This window comes from Corvus hawaiiensis, chromosome 9 (genome assembly GCF_020740725.1).
Source record: "Corvus hawaiiensis isolate bCorHaw1 chromosome 9, bCorHaw1.pri.cur, whole genome shotgun sequence".
Lineage (NCBI taxonomy): Eukaryota > Metazoa > Chordata > Aves > Passeriformes > Corvidae > Corvus > Corvus hawaiiensis.
In genome coordinates this window covers 22,168,241-22,188,570 of record NC_063221.1, presented here as the reverse complement: position 1 = coordinate 22,188,570, position 20,330 = coordinate 22,168,241, and the positions used below count along the sequence as shown (strand labels likewise).

The 20,330-nt window shown below is 46.4% G+C and overlaps 2 protein-coding genes across 8 annotated transcripts in view; one reads left to right on the top strand and one right to left on the bottom strand.

Moving 5' to 3' along the window:
* Window positions 1-117, bottom strand: part of SZT2 (SZT2 subunit of KICSTOR complex) — a 54,626-nt gene extending 54,509 nt beyond the window's left edge. For 6 of the 7 annotated variants that reach the window (XM_048313381.1, XM_048313380.1, XM_048313382.1 and 3 more), the window contains exon 1: window positions 55-96. In XM_048313381.1, the coding sequence (XP_048169338.1) occupies window positions 55-84 (30 nt within the window). In that variant the 5' untranslated portion in view covers window positions 85-96. Of the gene's footprint in view, window positions 1-54 lie in introns of all 7 variants that reach the window. The other variant, XM_048313383.1, reaches the window with a different exon arrangement.
* Window positions 82-9,879, top strand: MED8 (mediator complex subunit 8). The gene is made up of 7 exons (XM_048313386.1): window positions 82-181; window positions 2,853-2,971; window positions 3,992-4,136; window positions 4,531-4,671; window positions 5,086-5,167; window positions 6,154-6,402; window positions 9,409-9,879. Exons 1-7 carry the CDS (start codon window positions 83-85, stop codon window positions 9,471-9,473), a joined length of 900 nt encoding a protein of 299 aa, XP_048169343.1. The 5' UTR covers window position 82; the 3' UTR covers window positions 9,474-9,879.
* The last annotated feature ends 10,451 nt before the right edge of the window (window positions 9,880-20,330 follow it).

Here is a 20,330-nt window from a genome sequence, read left to right as displayed (position 1 = left end):
CCTCGGCTCGGCCCGGCCCCGCTCCCCCGGCCCCGCGCCCCGGCCCGCTCCCACCTCCCCATCGGGCCGCTCGGCCGCCGCCATGTCCGCGCGGCCCCGCCCCGGAAGCGCCGCTCTCCCGGGACAACGGGGCGGTGCCGCCGCCGCCATCGCCGCCATCGCCGCCATCGCCGCCATGCAGGTGAGGGCCGGGGGGAGCGGGGCCGGGCGGCTGCGCGGGGGCCGAGCCCATCCCAGGCTGGGGCACCCTCGGAGGGAGGCCGAGCGCGCCCTCGAGCAGCCGATGCGATGCTCTGCTGTGTAACAGCCCCTTGTTGCTGCACGGCTGTGGGGCGAGTGTTCGTACAGCTGAGCGCCCTGGCCCCGCTTGAATGAAATGTCGTTAATGGGAGAAGAACCGAATTACTTTACTAAGTGCTCTGAATTTGTAGCATCCGTGTTGTCCAAAGAAAAGCGTTGCAGAGGTTAATGACAGGTTAATAGGTTGTAAAAATCCGCCTCCTTTGGTTTGTTTGAAACCACAGTCGGCTGGCTTCATGCGGATCTCCTGGTTGTCCTGCTGGAAAAGAAAGTGAAAATGGATTGTCCCGCTATTACTCATTTATAGAGTTTATTACAATTGTCTCTCCTTGTTTTAGCCACTTGCTCGTACCAGTCTTTTTTACGGTTGGTTTTTTTTTGTTTGTTTTTTTTTTTTTTTTGGAACTATGAATATTCTTCATCATCCTCGTTCCCTTTATTAGTACATATTCCTACTCTATCCCTTTTCAGTTTGAGGGACAAGAGTGACGTGTAATATTCGAGATGAAAAGGAGGCGTGCATTTATGTGGTGACATAATGATGCTTAGTTTCTGTTGCTTTCCTAATAAATCCTGTGGTCGCTTTTACTTCCTTGCCTGCCTTTTCAGTATCGGGCAGATGTTTTCGTGGGTTATCCTCAGACAATCCCGAGATCTTGTTGTTGAGTTACAACGTTATCGGCTTAGATAATGTCATTGTGTACAGAAAGTCTGGGGAGTTTTTTCCCCCTTTGTTTTGCCAATCAGGATTTTTTTTTTTCCATTTGATTTGCCGCCTGCATTGCTTTATCTTTACCTACTCTGGATTTCACCTTTACCTCTCAGTTGCTCCGTATCAGGAGGTCCTTCAGAACCCCTACCCTAAGCCCCGTCTTTACTACCTCGGCACAATTTAGCATTGCTAACAAACTCCTTAAAGTGTCCCCTTGGAGAGGGCTAGCATTCCTTGGAATCACTGCTCTGTCTTATTGTGTGCTTATTGCAATGCTTGCATCTGCTTCCAGCTCCTAATGGCTTTGGGAAGAGCTTAGGGAAGGAGGGTTGGAGTGCACTGCTGCTGTGAGAATGGTCCTTGTGCGGTGGGGTTTCATTCATCCTCTTCAGGGCTTCTTGGGTAAGCACAGGCAGTGGGCCAGGGGACTTGCCATGGCTGCATATGCCTGGCACCCCTGCAGTAAAACACTGGCTACCAGCCCAGCTTGTAACACAGGCAGTAGTAAACCTCCCTGCACAAACACAGTGCACACAAACAGTTGTAGGCACATTTCTTAATTGGACAGGAACTGACTAGTCCCGCCACAAAGGGAAGGAGAGTGCTTTTATCTCTAGGTGGAACAGCCAGCAGCAACCTGTTGCATGAATCCACTCCATGGACTGGGGATCAAATTTTAATAAGGTTGCTCCAGCTGTTTATTCTAAGGTGGTTAGAGTAAAATGAAGTCTCATCCGTGATTACCAGCTTGTCAGAGTACAAATAAAATAGAATAAATAATACAGTGTTCTCATGAACATGGAAGGTGCCTGATAATCTTTCCATGAAGCTTGCACTGGGCTAGTGTATTTGAACAGAGCAACAGCAAATGCAATAGCAAGCATGCCAACAGCCTGAGTTACTCTATCTGCTTTCCCAGTCGGTATTCCCTTTCTATTATTTGACTGCTTTGTCCCACCCTCCTCATGGATTATTATTGTACAGTTCTGAACTTACACGAGCAGTTCCTTAGGGCTGGGACTTTAATTATGTTTTGCGCAATACTGTAGTACAAGCAAGTTCGAGTAGATAAGAGTTTAGAGGGTTTTTGCCAGAGTCAAGGGCATGCCTTGGTGTCTTTGGCAGCAGATCCACAGTCCTGACACTTTGTCTGTCACTGTCCTCCCTCACCCGGAAGGGAATGTCAGTGGGAAAGATTTCTTAAACAATGTAATCCCAGCAAAAGGCAGGAGGTGAGGGGCGTGTGTGGGTATGACACCGGTCTGTGTCATGGCAGGGCCTCCCACAGCCCATGGGGCACAAGGCCAGTAGGAGCTGCCAGTTTCCTTGGCGGCTGGAAGTGTCACATGGGCAGAAAGAAAGTAAAGAATGAGGTGAAGGGCACAAACTGGAGGTTTTAGTCCATGGACCTGTTAGTCATTTTGCAAAGACTGTTTTGGATGAAGATATTGCAGCACCCACAGTTGCTGTCAGAAAAGGCTGAGGGAATGCTAATCTTCTTTGAGCTGAGTTAGCTTAAGTGGCTTACAAAGATAGCGTGAGCTAGCTTTGATGACTTTGCCTGATGTGGTAAAAAGCAGATGTAAGTGATGATGTCTTCACTACACCCGTCTAGATCTTTAACAGGACAGCTGGCCAAGTGTTTGTCTCAGATACAAGTCTCTTGCCTAAGTAGTCTGACCCAAGGGAAAGGGGTCAGTGTGAAATAATGGGATTTTTATCTCCAATATCTCTGCTTCCTCTGAAAAGGAGGCTGTCTGTAGGACAGATTGGATTATGGATGCATGGGTGTGGATTCACACCTTTGTCCTCCTCCCTTGTCTGTCTTGCCTTTTTTTAGAGAGAGGAGAAGCAGCTGGAGCTGACCCTGGAGACCCTCATCAGTCAGGTGGCCGACCTGAAGAACTCCTTGGTCAGTTTTATCTACAAGCTGGAGAATGAATATGACCGACTCACATGGTAAGGTGTCTCGCTGTTGATCACTGCCAAAGCTCTTGCTCAAAGGATTAATTAAGAAACATTAGCTTCTTGTCAGTAGGTTTCAATTTTCTTTTCTCATTTGTGCTGGAGGAACCATTGCACATCTTCCACCAGAAAAATGGTTGAAATCCATTGGCTTCATGCTGTAGAGCAATAAGAGTCATGCTAACACCTTTTAATCCAGACAGTTTATGGGAACTAGACTTGCATCTGCAATGAGTGGATGTTCTCAGATGAGGCACCTTAGAGACCTACATACACTATAAAATGAACAATAGTTCTTTCTACATTTCTTGACATTTTCCAGCTTTTTATGGCTCTGATATAAACTGAGCTTTTGTGTTTTGCTGGTTTTTCTTTACCACACAGTTTGAGAGACTTGCAAGATGGCATTCTCTTCTTGGAAAATATGGAGCATAAAGATATTATAGCTGCAGCTTAATAAACTATGTGGTATCTTAGTGTCTGCCACTGCAGCAAAGCTTCACAGAGAAGTTAACATTTATAGTTAATGTTGCAGAAAGGAGGAGAGCTGATGAATCCCGCACAGAGACCAAGCTGAAGAGGACCTCCTTGAAAACATTATCAGTTATTTAGCTTCATTATTACTTAGTCTGGATAGCCAAGCTATAAACATTTTCTCTCCTGGCTGTACTGCTTTGGGATGAAATTATTTTAGACCTTGCTCCAGAATTTCACTGGGAGAGGTAGTGACAAGGAAAGAATTGCTTCTGTGTATGTTACTGAAATCCCGAACAACTGCCACTTTCAGTGGTACTGCTTGTAATGTCCCTGAGGTATTTGATGCATTTGAGCCGTTTCCAGGAAGGACTGGGGTTTGTCCACACCTGCATATTCAGCACTAGATTTTACTGCTTACTGTCTGAAGTAGACTGATTTGAAGACTAATGATGTTATTTCCTCACTCCTCAGCCATTTGAGTGAAGAAGAGAGTGGCATCCCCTCTCCCTGTTCTATCTTCTTTATTTACTTTTCCAGGCCTTCAGTTCTGGACAGCTTTGCATTGCTCTCAGGACAGCTGAACACCTTGAATAAAGTGCTAAAGCATGAGAAGACCCCACTATTGCGGAACCAGGTGATCATCCCCCTAGTGCTCTCTCCAGACCGTGATGAGGAGATCATGGTAAGACATGTTCCTTGAGTATCAGAAAGTGCTTGAGTGCCTGAGTATTCAGCTTGTCACTCATTTGTGCTGGGCATTCCTCAACTCTGCGTGTAAAGGAAGGAAAGGCAACAAGTACTTCTGTGTGAGAGCTGCTTTGCTGTGGGGTTTTTACCTACAAATGCTTGCACTGGGTACACTTTACAGAAGGTGTTCCTGTTCATAAATATGTTGCTGTAACTAAACAGGCACGGTGCAATTCCTAGACAAGTTGTTGAAACTTCCTAATGCTCCCCAGATCAAGGTTTTCCCACTAGCCTTGTTCAGCACCATGGCCTGTGCCCTGGTCTGAAGCTGCCTGATTGCTGGGCTGGAGGCAGAGGCTCTGAGTGAGACTATTGTCCCACTATTGCAGCGGCAGACAGAGGGACGTGTGCCTGTGTTCAGCCATGAAGTAGTGCCTGACCATCTTCGAACTAAGCCCGACCCTGAGGTGGAAGAGCAGGAGAAGCAGCTGATCACAGATGCAGCTCGAATTAGCCCTGATGCGGCACAGGTAGGTAAAGAAGAGTTTGATACTTCTGCCTCTTATCCCTAGGGCACAAGATGCCCTTTAACTGCTTCCTTCACTCTTCCATTTGACAGTTTTCTTTTTTTTTGCTGTGTCCTTTCCTGTCTGAGATTTCTCCAGCTGACCCTAGCTGAGGTTTGGTTTCCTCCACAGTTTCACAAGAGTATCCAGCTCTCTGGCTGTTCACAGGAGGTGCCATCCAACCAGTCAGAGGCGAAGGTTATCCCATCCCCACAGTGCCCTCCTGCATGCATTAGCACTGGGCGCTCTCAGCTCAGCTACCAAAACGCTTACTTTTGGTTACACAGATCCTGGGAAGAGAAAGCTTGTTCATTTACCTTGCTGATTTGTACTGAGTTGGAGGTATCCTGGCAGTTTCTGACAGTTTTCATTTTGCAGAAACAGATCCAAAGTCTGAACAAAATGTGCTCAAATTTGCTGGAGAAAATCAGTAAGGAGGAGCGTGAATCTGAAAGTGGAGGTATGTCACTGAGGTGGGAGTGGGGTACAGGGTTCAAGCAGCAGGCCTGAGAGAGTAGAGGCAAAATAGGTACATTGGAGAGCCTGAAGTATGGGAAATGCAGGTGAGCAGCATGAACGAAAACATTCCAGAAGATGCAACCTTAGCTGTCCTGGAGCACCCTAATTTGAGAAGGGAGCCTGTGGGTGCATGTGTCTTCCTTGTGTCATCTATGCATGGTGGGAAGGTCATTCCAACCCTTTGACATATCCCCCTTTGAGGAGGTGATAAGTATCTGCCAAGAAAACTTCCCAGTCAACTTTAATTAATAAAAATAGCTGTGAAAATGCAGCACCAGTGAATAAGAAACCCTTTAGCTGTGTTCTGAAGGAGACTAAGTGTAGGCAGGCTCTTGTGTGATCCTGTCTAGATAATGGGTGCTTCAGGCTCATGGCCAGCTTTTTCTGGTAGTGGTGTTCACTGTACCCAGAAGTGCCACACACAACTCTTAAAGGCAGTGGCATTTTTATTGTCATCTTTGACACAGGACCTGAGCACAGGTTCTGTCTAGTATCTGGGATTAACAGTGTAAGTGGGCACATGTGTGGCAAAAAAACTTGAAGACACTGTGTTGCTCATGAGCCTCTAAAAGAGGGTGTTGCTATTGCTTACCTAAGTCACAGTGCTTGTTACCTGCCATAGGATTCAGCATGGAATAGCCTTCAGTAGGAACTTCTCACAGGCATGGAGGAGTTAGCTCACTCTATCCTTCTTCCATGAGCAGATTATGCCCTGCTCTCAGTGAAAAAGCTCTTGGATCACCAGTGTCCCTGGATTTTGCAGCTTCTTTGACCTTGCTGAGATTCTTGTAGGACAGCTTGTAAGAAACTCATCTCTATTGCATGCACTAAAGTAGCTGAAAAGTAAATCCAGGACCAGCTATGCTACTTTTTAGACCTGATTGCCAAGTCTAAAAATAACTTCCAAAATAACTTCTTTTTTTACAGGTTTACGACAGAATAAGCAGACTTTCAACCCTGCAGATACCAACGCACTGGTAGCAGCTGTGGCCTTTGGGAAAGGGCTGTCAAACCGGAGACCCCCAGGCTCTGGGGCATCTGTCCAGTCGGGCCAGCCAGGAGCTGGTGCCATCATTGCAGGTGCTGCAGGCATGCAGCAGGTCCCAATGACGGGTGCACCAGCTCAGCAGCAGCCAATGCTGGCAGGAGTGCAGATGGCACCAGCAGGACAGCCAGGTAAAGAAGTTCTATATCTGAGATCAGTTGAAATCCAGGGAGCAAGAAAGACAAATGCAGATGTAGAGATTCTTCCCCAGTCACCTTTTAGATGTAACTAAGTACAGGGTTCCTTTCTGGCCTTAATAACATGAGTCAGGTTTTAATAGTGTAGTAATACCTGTTTAAAATTGGCTCAGAGGTTGAAATGGATCCCAGCCAACCAGCTTCAGCTTCTTAACTCCCTCTGCAAGACTATTTTAATAATAGACTTAGTGAACATAGGAATCAATATGGAGGGAGATCACAGTGTAGTTTTGCAGGGATCTATACTGGGGATTTTTCTGTGAAATTTAAGTTGTGGGTAGGCAATAAAGTGGAAAAGTTTGATGATAATGAGTTATTTAAGGTAAGAAAAAACCAAAAGTTTTCTGTAAAAAGTTAGAAGGTTTTCCTATACAAAGTGACTTTGCTTAATAGCAGTAGATGACATTTGTCTTGAATATAAAGTGGAATACATAGGCATAGAAATTTGACTGTACACATCCAGCGCCTGGACTCTAACCTAGTTACTTGTATTTTTGAAATACATCTATAATATAAGAGTTCTGTAAAGACAATAATTGGGTGTTCAGTTGGGGCATAAATACAAACTAAATACTAGGAATTGCTAGAAAAGGAACATAGAGGATATCTTTAGGCCATTCTGTTAATCCATTGGGCACCCACACCTCCAATATTGTGGGCAGTTCTGATATCTTCTCTGCTAGTGGGCATAGCTTTGGGCTAGGGAGAAAAAAGTAGAAGCCTATAAAATCCCAAATTATATACAGCAGGCAAATGAGGAATGATTGTTCATTGTCTCCCATGACGCAGAAAGATTGGTGAAAGTGCACGAATCAAAATGTGGGCTTATAGATTTGGAACAAAAGGGAGATACTTTTCTGAATACTAAATAATTACACTGTGGAGCACATTGCCTAGTGTGTGATAGGCAGATATGTTTATGTGAGATGGAAAACTAAGTAAGTACATAGATTTCTGGATGAAAAATCAGGTGACAGCTAATCCTGAGGGTACCAACTCTGATTCCATGACCCTGAGCCACAATTTTTTTAAAAGCAGAGTAGGTATTCTGCAGGGATATCACTGCATGCTTGCCCTGTTCTGGTATTCCTCCTTAAAAATCCTCTGCTGTCAGGAATGGGCTTGGCCTGGGGGGACCTACAGGCTAACCCTGTACTGTCAGAATGTTTATGTTGATTGCGATTTAGGATATCGGATATCCTAATTGGTGTTTTCTTGCCTGTGTATAATGACTGTTGTTAGGATATGCGCTTAAGCAACAATACAATCCTAAGTTAAATACGTATTTATGTAAGAGTTAGAAAGTCGTTTCCACTGTAATTTGGTAGCAAAGAAGGCCTCTGTGACTCCTGGCTGAATACCCAGAGACACTGTATCCAGGGTGGGAAGGCAGTCGCTTCTGTAGGCCAAGCAGAGTGCACTGGTAAGGAGAGCACTTGTCCAGCCTGTGTGATGGGGAAAGTACCTCTTGATAAGAGCAGCTACAGGCAGTTTTATCAAAGGTCAGTCTCACTATTCTGCTTTTGGTAGTGCCCATAGCTGAGGCTGAAAGAATATAAGAACAAAGTATCTCTCGACCACAGTTGTTTTTTAGGGATTTTGAGCCAGAGTCTGGTTCGATACCATTCGGTACAGTAGCCATTATTTCCTGCAGTTCCCGTTTGAATTACAGTTTGACTTCTACAACACCTGTGGCAATATGTCCCACAGCTTTATCACATTTTGCTTAAAATCCTTTTTATGTTTAAATATTCTGCTTGATGATTTTATTGTATTTTTCTTTTTTACCCATGTTGTGAGAAATGGTGAATAAGCATTCCTCAGTTACCTTCTCCATACTGGTTTTCGTGTTTTGGAAATCTGTCATGTCTCCTTCCTTTGTCCATTTTTAGGTGTTTTTCCCTTAGCTAACAAGTCCTGTTCTCTTTAATGTGACTTTGTGTTGAAGTTATAACTTGGACCATCCTTGTCACTCTTAACCTGCATTTTTTCTAGTTGTTCTCAAGACTGGGAACACCACAACCACTCACTGTGTCTCAGATGTGGGTGAACCATGCAGTCCTGTTCACTGTTGCTTTTGGAGCAATATCTAACAGTATTTGTCTCCTGATTGTTAGTGATATCTATCAGTTACCTGCACATTCATTGCTGGCAATGACCCACTTTGGATATGTTCGAGAAAGTTTAATAATCTTTATCATTTTAGGCATTTGCTTATCAAATCTTTTCTTGTCCTGCCAGACTATAATTTTAACTTTCAGAAGTTATCCTTTTTTTTCTTCTTCTATTTGAAGACACTGAAGGAGTGTTATTTGACTATCCCTCTGTGCTGCTCTTTAATCACTGTTTATTTTTCAGATCATCTTAGTTTTGTCTAGCACTCTACACTTACTCTAAGCTGCCAGTAAGATGTCTTTGAACACATGTGAGATTGGTATCAGCAGAGAGTAATAATGCCCAAGAGGTGGATGTGGTTACAAGAAATTAAGAAATCTGAGAGAGGCTTAGTAATTTAAATATACATCCTGACTATAAATAATGCTACGGGGAAGGGGATACAGACTCTGAAATGGACGTGGACACAGTCTGGGTTCTTCTTCTGTGTGTGGTGCTGCCAGCAACTTCTATGAGACCAAGTCTGACACTCCTGTAGGAGCCTCCTGACAAAGAGAAAGGCTTGCTTAGGATGAAAATGGAATAGAATTGGAGGGGATAGCAGGGGGACACAGGAATTGTCAAGGAAATTTGTCAGCAGAGAGAGATGCCAATTTGTAGAAGAGATTGATCGTGTAGGTCAGAAGCTGGAAGATGCTGTAGCAAATGAGCCTGGAGTGAAACTGGAAAAGCCCAGACAGGGTTGTTCTGAGTCTTACATGCTCCTGAGCAAATGTCCTCTCGTACTGCTGATTTTGCACTGCTTTTTCTTTTTTCCCTCTCCAGGAAAAATGCCGAGTGGCATAAAAACAAATATCAAATCTGCCTCAATGCATCCGTATCAGAGATGAGCTGAGATGAACCAGACCTGGGGAACAGCAACATTTGTTACTGCTGCAGGCACCCCACCTGGATTCCTTCTAGGACTTCCAAGTCCCTTCACATATCCACACACCATATCCAGGAAGACGGGGGTAATAAGGCCCTTCCCTGGGTATTTTTTAGTGCTGGGTGGCTTGTGTGGAGCTGCTGGTGGCCATGCCTCTTGGATACAAGTACTTCTCTGTTCAGCCAGAGCAGAGGACTTTGTTTCTGGTATTGATGCCAGCTTCTCCAGGTCTGGCCTGGAGGATAACTACCCTTTCCTGATACAGAACCTGAAGAGCTGCATAGAGCTCCTTGTTTCTGCTTGTTCACTTGGTATGTTCTTTCTTTACTCCCTCTTGTTTAATAAAGATCTTGTTATGCTCACTGTGAGACACTGATGTCCATCTCTCAAATCATAAGAACTCTTATGTCCCTTTGGGTAAGGCTACAGAGCAGCTCTAATCTAAACCACACTGAAAATGTTGGAGGCTGAGCGCTGGAGCTGCAGGTTTATGCGTAAAGGGGTGTTGTCGAGTGAGTCAGCTGGGTGCCAACATAAGCAGCAAACATCTCGTGCATAGAAAACCAATTATAGCTATTCCCCAGAAGGCAAAATACTAGGAAGGACTATTTCAAGGCCCACAGCAAGCAGGCAATACATGAGGAACAGAAGCACAGAGCTCTTGTATTCTGAAGCTGCAGTAAATCCCAGCTGGATCTGATTTCACTTCCATGCTTCTCTGCTTCTGTGTTTTTTATAAAGTTTCTTAGCTGCTTCAGGATTAATTGATCACTTCAGAAAGGTACTTCAATGTGCTCAGGACTGTGACATTTCTGTATGGGCCAGGTTGAAGTCTGGCCCATTTCTCTTTGGAACTGGACACTGTGAATCCATCCCTGTTATACTTTCTGCTCTTGAGCTGTAACATACAATCTGCCTTATGAGAGATTCCTGTGAGACAAAAGTGTGGGGGCACATGCCCACGGAGCCTGTCAGTACGTACAGCACCATCCTAAAGGATGAATGTCCTGCTTCTGGTTGCTCTTGCATGGACTTCCTTTTGACTTGTGTTGAAAGCCAGCACTGTGTTTTACTCAATAGCATCTGTCAGCAATCTTTGGGTGAGGAAATCTCCACTCAGCAGATACAGCCTGCAGCTGCTCCTGCACTGCTTGCCTCTGAGCTAATCAGATCCAGCTTATTTGTGGAGGCTGTGAGCTGTTCTCCCAAAACAAAACCATCCACAAAGCTGTGACTAGAGCAGTTATTGACCCATTTTGACATGCTGGCCCTTGAAAAGCACTGAGCTGGGAAGTAGAAAGTTGAGCTGGAAGCACAGACAGCTTATACAATAGCAAAGCTGCTCCACTACAAATGAGTCCAGTGACATGTCTACAGTGGCACCATCCCAGCCAGACTGGTGCAATTGCTTTTTTTGCTTAATGAACGTGGATGTCCAGGCTCTCTCAGAAGCCACTGACTGCAGCTGGGAACTGGTGTGAAGGCAGTGGAGGCATGTTACTGGTTTCAGTGTGAGGGGTTTGTGCAAAACCAAGCCTGAGAGCCAGGGAGTCAGAGCCTGCATGGCTATTCCCTGTGATGTGCTGAGAACCACGGAATGGCTGTTCCCTGCTCTGTCTCATGTCCTTGCTTTGGTTGGAAAGGAAGGCAGAATACTGTATGTGTCAGCTCCTTGGCACTCATCATTCATGGAGCCTCAGCTCTGGGTTGCTGCTTCACTTCATCCTCCCGGACTGGCTTCCTTATAAAGCTAAAATGCCTCAGTGCCAGAGCTCAGGGCCAGCAGCTGGCTGGAGTCATTCGGGCAGCCTAAGACCGAGGCTGCCTGCTACCCACACTAACCTGAGCAAAACGCCTCCCAAAAACGCCTCCAGTGGGGCAGGCCAGACCTTTCACACACTTGGACTGGAGGAAGAGAAACACAGGCAGGGTTTTTTTCCGTAGATTATAAAGCAGGGAGGCTGGCCAGGCTCGCCAGTGTAACTTCCTGCATGACACAGACTGCCGTGAATTAGTTCTTGTTGAGCACTGTTGTTAGGAAAACAGTTGATCTTAAACTGATATGTCTCTGCTACAGTGGCTGGTAGGTTGTTCTAAAAACTATTTTTTTTGTTGTGCCTTAGATTGAAGCTGCATTTCTTTAATTCCCTTCAAGTCAGTGGATCTTCTCAGGAAGGGACTGAGCCTCTGAGTTGATAGTACCAGAGGAGTCATGTTACGATCAAGCTTTCCTGATCCTTTTTTATGACAGACTGAACTGGTGAAAGTCCCTTTTGCTTTAAGACATATTTTCCATTTCTTGACTCACATCCAAATGTCCTTATGCATCTCTGTCTTTTGGGACACTGGACCGGGACACACTATTCTAATTGTGGGAATGGGAATTTCAGATGTAGAGTGGCTTTAACCTCTTATCCAGTTGCTGCCAGTGCTAGAATGTTTAAACAGGAAACAGGAGTAAGCCTTTTACCCATAAAGTCACTGTGGAATTCATGGTCCACTGCTTGTCACTGTGGTCTGCAAGTCCAACAGGGATTCACCATTCCCAGTGCACTGTGTCAGAATAAAAGTATGATTCTGCTGTGCCAGGGCAAAGGCTCAGGCTGTGTTCTGCTGTGGCAGGGGCCAAGTAGGTGGTTGGGAAGGACACTCTTCCTGTGAGCATGGGATGTGCTGCCATTCTGAACCCTTGTGGTTTTTCCCTTGCCTTATCCAATCCCTTTTGAAACCATCTCTTCCAAGATGGGTGATTTCGACAGGGAGGAGGCTCAGCCCTGGCATGGCAGGTGCTGCTGGGCTGTCTGGGCTCCAGTTCAGGTGCAGAAGAGTGATGGAGAAGGACACTGGTTTGTTCTGGCCCCCCAAGCCTCCCCTCAGTACCTGTCAGGCTCTGCTGCAGACAGTGCTTTCTCTGCGTGGCCCCACTGTCCCAGGGATGCCTGGGGCTACCAGGACAGCAGGCTGTACCCATCATGGCTTCATTTTTTTCCAGGTAACCAGCTTTAGACTACTTAGCACTCCCTGCTGCAAACATATGCTCAGTACCAGCTCCACAGGGAGCAGCTCCTCTGCTGCCTCGCACTTGGCCAGGTTGCCTGTGTGCTTGTTCCTTGATCGCACATGCTGCTGTACCAGCTCTCTGATACCTAAGAACATATAGTGCCAAAAAAATGATCATGTTAGTCTTACAGGCCGATTGTCTGTAATCCTTGTTGATTGGTATTTATATTTCTCTGCTTTAAGTCTTTATCAATATGATCACATTTTTTTTGGTCATTATTTTGCATGGAATGTCTGTTGAATAGACACACCTGTTTACAAGGCCATCCTGTTTACTTTTTTAAAATGCTGGCATAACATCAGCGTGCTTGTTCTCTGGCGCTTCTCCAGGTTTCCTTGTGTTACTGAATCTCAGCATTAGTAGTTTGGATTTTTAAAAATGGATTTTATTTTTTTAGATGCAGGATACCCAAACTGTTGAATTTTCAACATTTGCCTTATGCAACTGTTGTTTAACATCCTCCTGAGTTACTGTTAGAGTGAAAAGTGTTTCACCCTCGTGACAGGAATGCTTCATCTGGCTTCCTCCCAAATGCAGGAGAGAGATATTTATTGCCTTTCCTTCCTGCCCAGCTGCCCACAGGCCCACTGTTCCCAGTCTGTATCACACTTGCTGGGGGTCGTGCCTGCCGCCTGTCCTGCTGCTGCCATGGGCCAGATCACCTCTGGGAGCCATGAAGCTCAGAGTGGTGCCACCACTTCCCTGCATCTCTCTGCATCCAGCGATCAGCATGACAAACACCTGCTGCTTGTTTGTTCTCTTGTCCCGTCCCCAAGCAGCCATGTGCACACAGATGTCTTCTTTTGTTTAAACAAGCAAAACATAACACATTTGTTTGTTTTTTTAACCTATGGATCTTTTAAGTGGGTGTCATTAAGCCTTTATAGTGGAAGTGAAGTACATGAGGTGTGAGGGAAGAAGCGACCAAAAACATAGGGGGACAGAGGAGTGAGGGGAACCTCTTCAGTTCTCCACACTCCATACCACAGGTAAGGCAGGGTTTCGGTGTGGGCTGTGGGGTTGGTTTCCACCCTCCTGCTAGGACGGGATCCTTCTGCCAGAAACCTCTGGGACCAAAGGAGAAGTCTTGTAGTGGTTGGGTTGAGAGAGCCTGAGCACTATTTTATGCTAAGAAGCGTCATAAAGGGGTGAGTGCTGCCAAAGGGTGTTCAGCCAAGTTTTGCATCTGCATTGTTTCCAAAGCAGCTTCACCTGCAGCTCACGGAGGAGAGACAAATACATGGAAACATCAGTAAAAGGTGCGTCTTAAGTGACCTCTGAAAAGCTCAGTGACTGCTTGAAAGTCAAAGGCACAAACAAAGGGTAAATGGTCAAGTTGTGGAAACAGCTCCCCAGTCTGGGTCTGTGCTTTTTCCCAGGCTCCCCACATGAGCTTGGTGGCCCCAGGAGAGGCAGAGCCTGTCTGTGTGACAGCTGGTGCTTACAAATGAATACACAGGTGCTTTCAAAAAATCCCATGGATCTCCTCCTTCCACCCAAGCGCAATAAATCTTCAACTATCTTAGACATAAAATGTTACCATTTTGTGCCTCACGGAGATGCTGTGGTGGTAAAAGCCCGTGCTCAAGAAATGGGATGTTTGTATTTGTAATACATGCCATAAAAATAGTTCAAGCTGATGTGACTCCACAGTTTATTTGTTGTCCCTTTGATACTGCAGCTCTCTGGCTGGATCCAGGAACACTGCCTTGGTGGAAACCTGCACTTAGAAATTAATAAAAACCTTCTGCAATTTCCTTAGGGGTAGCCCTGTACATGAGACTAATGCAAAGCATGCTGGCTGGCTCCTATGAAGAAGCCTTTGTCCCCTTTTTTTTTTTTGGTGTGTGTTTTTTAAAGAAAGGAAATTACTGCATGTATTTTTCTGACTGAGATGCATATTTTCCAAAGTCAGGAGATCAAGAGCTGTAGTTCCTGCAGCAGCTATCTTATCACTGCTGCTCAGATTCTGTCACTGATTTACCTGCTTGTTGTAAGGCTTCTCCCTTTGCTACCATCATGTCTAAGCAGTCTCTGCACTGAATTAGCAGTGGTGCTAAGTCCTGCCTGGCATGTCAGCTCCTTTCCTCTGAGTAAAGGCTGTGCCCCAGGGTACTTTTGCATTAAGTTTTTTATTTGCTGGCCATGCTTTGGGGCAAAGGCCATGCTTTGGGGCATTGCTGTCTATGGGTGTTATTTCAAAGCTGCAGCATTTCCCAGAATGGTCCTCTTTTGAACGCAGACCTCCTCTCTCTATGCCTGTTGCCAGGTGGCTTTGGTGGGACGTGTCTGTCTCCCACTGCCAAGTGCCAGTCTTGGGCTCTGCCCACCTTGGTGTGCAGCACGGAGCTGTGCTGCTCCCATGGGAATTTGGCTTTGAAACGTGCAGGGGATGTTTACATGGAGTTTATTTTTGGTACTGATGCAGTACTGAAGTCGGGGTCCTGCTGTGTGATATGAGAGAGACAGCTCTTGTCTCCTGCTCGGCTGCAGCAGCGTGGCAGCACTTCAAATCACTGCCCTAAGAGTTCACGGCAGTAGCTAATACAGGAATGGTTTGCATCCCCCTGAGAGAGACGTTCTGCGTAAGTGGGGCTGGGGAGCCAATTTTGGCTGTTTTGTTTTTGTACATTTAGGTTCTCATGGGCATCATAGCAGTAGAAACAGTGTCAGTCATCATCATCATCATCATCATTGTCATCACAGCACAGCCTGTTTTGCTCCAGTCAGCAGAACAATGCATCAGGTTGTGACTTGGTTGCATGGAGCTGTGCGGAAGCTGCCACGTGTGCAGCCCCTGCTGCAGAGCGTGGGCCGGGAAGGGAGCTGGGCAGCGCTGGGGCTGCAGGCAGGAGGAGCCAGGCAGCAGGACCTGCAGCCCTGGGCTGCTGAAGACCCCCTGCAGCTGCTGAGGAAGCAGTGACTCACAGAAAGCTTCTGTGGTTACATCCACCATTGCTCTTAAATGTTGGTATTCGCTCACACAGGGAGTAAAAGCAATAAGAAATTATAACAGTGTTCCAACCCACATTTTGAGCAGGCAGCTCCCTCTCCTTTGCCTCTTTGTCTTGCGCTCTCTGCTGTGTCTTGCTGGAGCTCGGGTGCAAGATGCTTGTCCGCACACACGCATCCAGGGAGGCCATCAACAACACTGTTTGGAGAGGTGAGTATATACCTGTCACTGGGAGAAACTGCAGCCCCTCACCATGGCAGCTGCCCAGCTGCTGCTCTCCCCTTCTCCTGTGCCCCTTAGACCTGCCAGGCAGGTGCAGGAGGCCATGGCAGGCCTGCCACAAAATTCTCTTATCCCTCAATTTCCTTTTTCTCCCTACCCACCATGGGTCTCAGGGCACGTACTTGTGCTGCTGACTGTGCCAGTGGACAACCTCAGAAGCAGAGAAGATGCCAGGCAGGCCAGGGAGGACATCATCCCCTGCCAACCCACAATCCCAGACAGGCAGGCAAAGCCCAGCCCTGGCTGGAGCTAAACACAGCCTCATTTAATGGCAAAACAATTCCTCTTTGTGCAGCCTGTTCTCCCAGAACAATCCTCTGCTCTGACAATATCCTTTCTATGGCTTAGTCCCTGCGCAGTGACCAGCAGCGTGCTCGGCCTGACGCCTGGCAGCTCACACTCCGCTGCCCCATGGCCAAGGTACAGCACCTGGGACCCCTGCCCTGGGCAGCCTCTGCTGTCGACCCAGTGGCCACTTCAGGTCAAGGCAAAGTCTTCCCAGGAAAGTTCCCAGCACAGCCTGGAGCACTTGGGAAGGCTTTTTCTTCTACCTTTGCTCACTTCACTGAGCTGCTTGGCACTGCTGTTCCACAAGTTAGGAGGACAGCCCTGGGACACAGTTGTGGAGCGTGACATGTGGATGTCAAGTCACCAAATCTGACTGTAATCCCAACTGCCTGAGTGAAGAAGTCACCCAGTTTTGCCAAGCTGCTCTCAGGCTCCAGGCAGTCTGGGACAGGTTACCAGATATGATCAACTCCTGTGGGCTTTAAATCACAGAGATAAAATGAAATTACTTCATGTGGAAAGGAGTCTCTGGAGATGAACAGGACCAGGGCTTTCTCATCACCTGCATTTTCTCTCTTCAGGAACATGTGCCCATGAGACAGCCTTGAAAGCTCCCTGAGAAGGGGAAATTTTCAGGTCCCTACAAGAAACAGAGCTCCCAGAGCTCCTGTGGTCTTCTGCCAAGGTGTGTTGCATGTGGGCAGTCACCAATACTCGTACAGTAACCAAGGACTCCTGTTGAGCTGCGTGTGCTGAAACCTTCAGACCTCCTGACCCTTTCCAGCCTCCTGCCAGTCCACTCTGGGCCTTCAGGTGGCCCTGCCATGCCTGCTGCCATGCAGAGACACTGAAGAATGTGCTTCTGCAGGTATTTAGTATCCTCAGACACCTTGCTGTGGCTATGGCTCTGCTTCTTTCCCGCCCTCCACCCCATGATTGGGTGGATTTGAGAAAAGCACCATTATTCTGTAAGGTTATTCTATAGGCCACAGGAACAAATAAGGATGCTTTAACAGGTCTAGAGTGAGCATGTCTGTGGAGGACCCAGGGTGTCCTGTATTGCTGGGATGATGCTGCCAGCCCGTGCAGGTTGGTATCAGGGCTCACGCTGGAGAGGCTGCTGTGCAGCCGACGAAGAATTCTTGTCCCAGCAGGAAACAACAGTCATGTGTGCTGCCCACCCCGACTGGCAGGCAAAGTCCAGCAATTAAACACGCCGGGGTGAAAGCCTGCTGTCAAAGCTCCGGTGCACCACCACACTGCTGGCAAGCTTCTGGGTGATGCTTCCACCTCCCCTTTCACCTCATGGAATGCCTTTTTCCACGTGATGTTTTAATGTAAAACTACAGTGTCATATTACAACAGGGGTTTCAGCGGGGTCATTTCATGCCTGCTGGCTACAGAAATGTTGTGTGTTGTTTGCTGGTAGCTTGAGGGGCTTATAAGGACCTTGAATTCCAGGAATGAAGCATTTCTTTTGGCTTAAGGGGAGAGGGGAACAGTGATGGGGTAATTGGCCTTTACTGACACTACAATGTAATCAGCAGAAATAACACACAAAATTTTGCACAAGGTGAGTCACTTAGTCTTGATATCAGCCGTGGAAGGAGGCAACACATCCGCCTGAACAACATACACCCAGGCATGGCCTACCTGGCCTCCTCCAGTTATTGAAATTGCAAAGTGACAGGATGGCACTTAATGGACCTTCAGGTGCCGAATAATGTAATCTCTCACCACTTTTAGTGGTTATGAAAGCTTTTTTTGATTCTCTCAGTATAGACAGAGGTGTTGAAGGAGCATTTCTTGGATGTTTTGCGATTGCAAGCATAAGCAACTTATAATTTTTTTCCCATGGAGCCACAGAGAAGGTGTACAGCAATAATTTGTGGTTGATAGTGCTTCAGAGTCCACTCTCAGGGAAAGGGAGAAGGGTAAAACAACATTAGAGAGCCGATTTACATTCAGTGTTTTTATCAGATCACATGCAAAATCGTTGGTTTTTCAGAAGTAAAAAGAAAAGGATGGAAGGATCTGTAAATCATCTTTTCACTCCCCAAGTCTAATAAGGTGTCTAAATTTACCAACTATGTGTGTCAAATACATTACTGAAAAATTACAGGGCCAATTGTGCATGTGTTTAATTTCACTGAATTCACTTGAAGTTTTTATTTTCTTTTAGATTTTTCAAGTTGAATAATGTTGATGTTTTTCCCAAATGAAACTCTCACTATCCAATTGATCAGTATTTAAAAAAAAAAAATAAATTCATAGTTATAAGTTCACTGAATAAGAGAAAATAAATTTACTATATAAACCAGGTATCATCCAAAAGATATTTTAGTTCCCCAGAAAACAAGGATTTTGAGAATTTCTAAATTCTCTGAAAAATGAGAAACTTGACACCTGAAGAGATTGAAACCTCCCTTTTCCCACCCAGCTGCATGGTGAGCCTAAGCCAATCTTCAAGACTGGCAAAGAAAAGGTGCAACACTGCACCAGCATCTCTCATTACATGCAGAAGAAATTCTCATTACTAATCCCTGAGGTCATAACCTCTCAATGAGCTTCATTCCTTTTCCATTGCTTAGTTCTTACAGACCTTCCCATCTGATAGTCTGGTCATCATCCGCACTGAGGATGGCTTCAGTATTTGTGCCTTCAGCCAGTTACATTAGCCCAGGTCTGCTTTCTGCACCAGGGCAGAGTGATGAGGAGAAAGAGAAGTGCATTTGGCTCTGCAAGGAGCAAGGAGAAAGCAGAAGACAAGGACCAGTGGAGGGAACAGTGAAAAGGAGGAATGTGGAGACTCCCACCCACCTCCATCTCATCTGATCCCTATGTTAAGGACCAGCAAGACCCTCACGAATGCTAAAGTGGAAATGGTGTGTTCTCCAGGATAAGAAATGGAGGAAGGAGCTTAAACTGTTCCAAACTGGAGCCTGGTGCAGCCCAGGGTGCTGGGACCAAGCACACAAAAGCTAGGTTGTTTCCTGAACTGCAGGTGAAGAGTTAATGACCTGTAGGGCTTTGCCAGCTGCAGGAGTGGCTAGTGCAGGCAGGACACCCTCCTGCAGGCATGTGACAGGATCATCTCTGGTCTGGTGATCCAGACTGCAGTCAGGGTGACATGCTTGGCTGGCTGCAAACAGCTTCTCTCTCCCAGATTTCAGGTCAGATGGGCAGGATTCAAGATGGAAGCAGAGGATTACCCATCCATAAGAGATTCTCTCCCAAGACACTTTGGGAAGATCAAGCTGTACACAACAGGTCACATCACTTGTCTCCCTCACCTCTCTCGTTTTTGAGGGGTTTTCTTTACTATGTGTTCTTGTGCTACCCTGCTTTCAAAGAGGCTGGAAGGCAGAAACCCGGATCCACAACAAGTAGCAGATTAGTCAAGTTCTTGCTGGAGGCCTGTCCCTGAGGGTTAGGAGGGGACCCCACATCACCCTCTCGGACAGCATGGCACCGGATCCACTTGCCTGCAGCCAGGGTGCTCCTGCAGACCAAGGTCCTCCAGCTTCAGCTGGAGCTCCTGCCCAGGCTGCTGCAGCACTGGGAATGTTGTGGGAAGGGTGAACGCCAAGGAACTGCAGGCACTTGCTGAGCATGAGAGGTAGACAAAGGCCAACATGCAGACAAAGGGAACCCACCAAAGCTGGAGAGTGTGAAAAGAAGAACAAACGGAGGAGAGATAAAATAGTAAAATCTATTCAGTGTGTTGGAGAATTAAGGAGAGAAGCAGAAGATGCAGTAGAAAGGAAAAATTAATGAGCAAATACCACACAGAAATAATGATGGAGGCGGCAGACACAAGAGGGAAATAGAGTGCGGGACCAAGAGAGGAGAAATAAATTGCATTCAGAGCAGAAGAAAATACAGTGACCTGGAAATTAATTCCAATAGCAGGAAGAGGCTGGGCTGTGCAATTTGGGGCCCATTGTTAGAGCCTGACAAGCCTGCCAGCAAGGGTGGATCCAGAAGATAGAAGGAATGCTTGGAGAAAGCTATGAGATGCAGGATACAAGGTAGAAAAGAATCCAGTACTAGGGAGTGTGAAGGAATGCACTGATGATCTCTAATTTCATGACAAACTACACAGCAAGGTTTCCACTGAATTGGACCGCAAAACAACTAAAAATAGAGTAATGGTGCAAAAGAAAAGGAGGACAAAAGACAAAAAAATGTAAAGAGTAACAAACAAGGCTGATGCCTATACTTAAAAAGGGAGA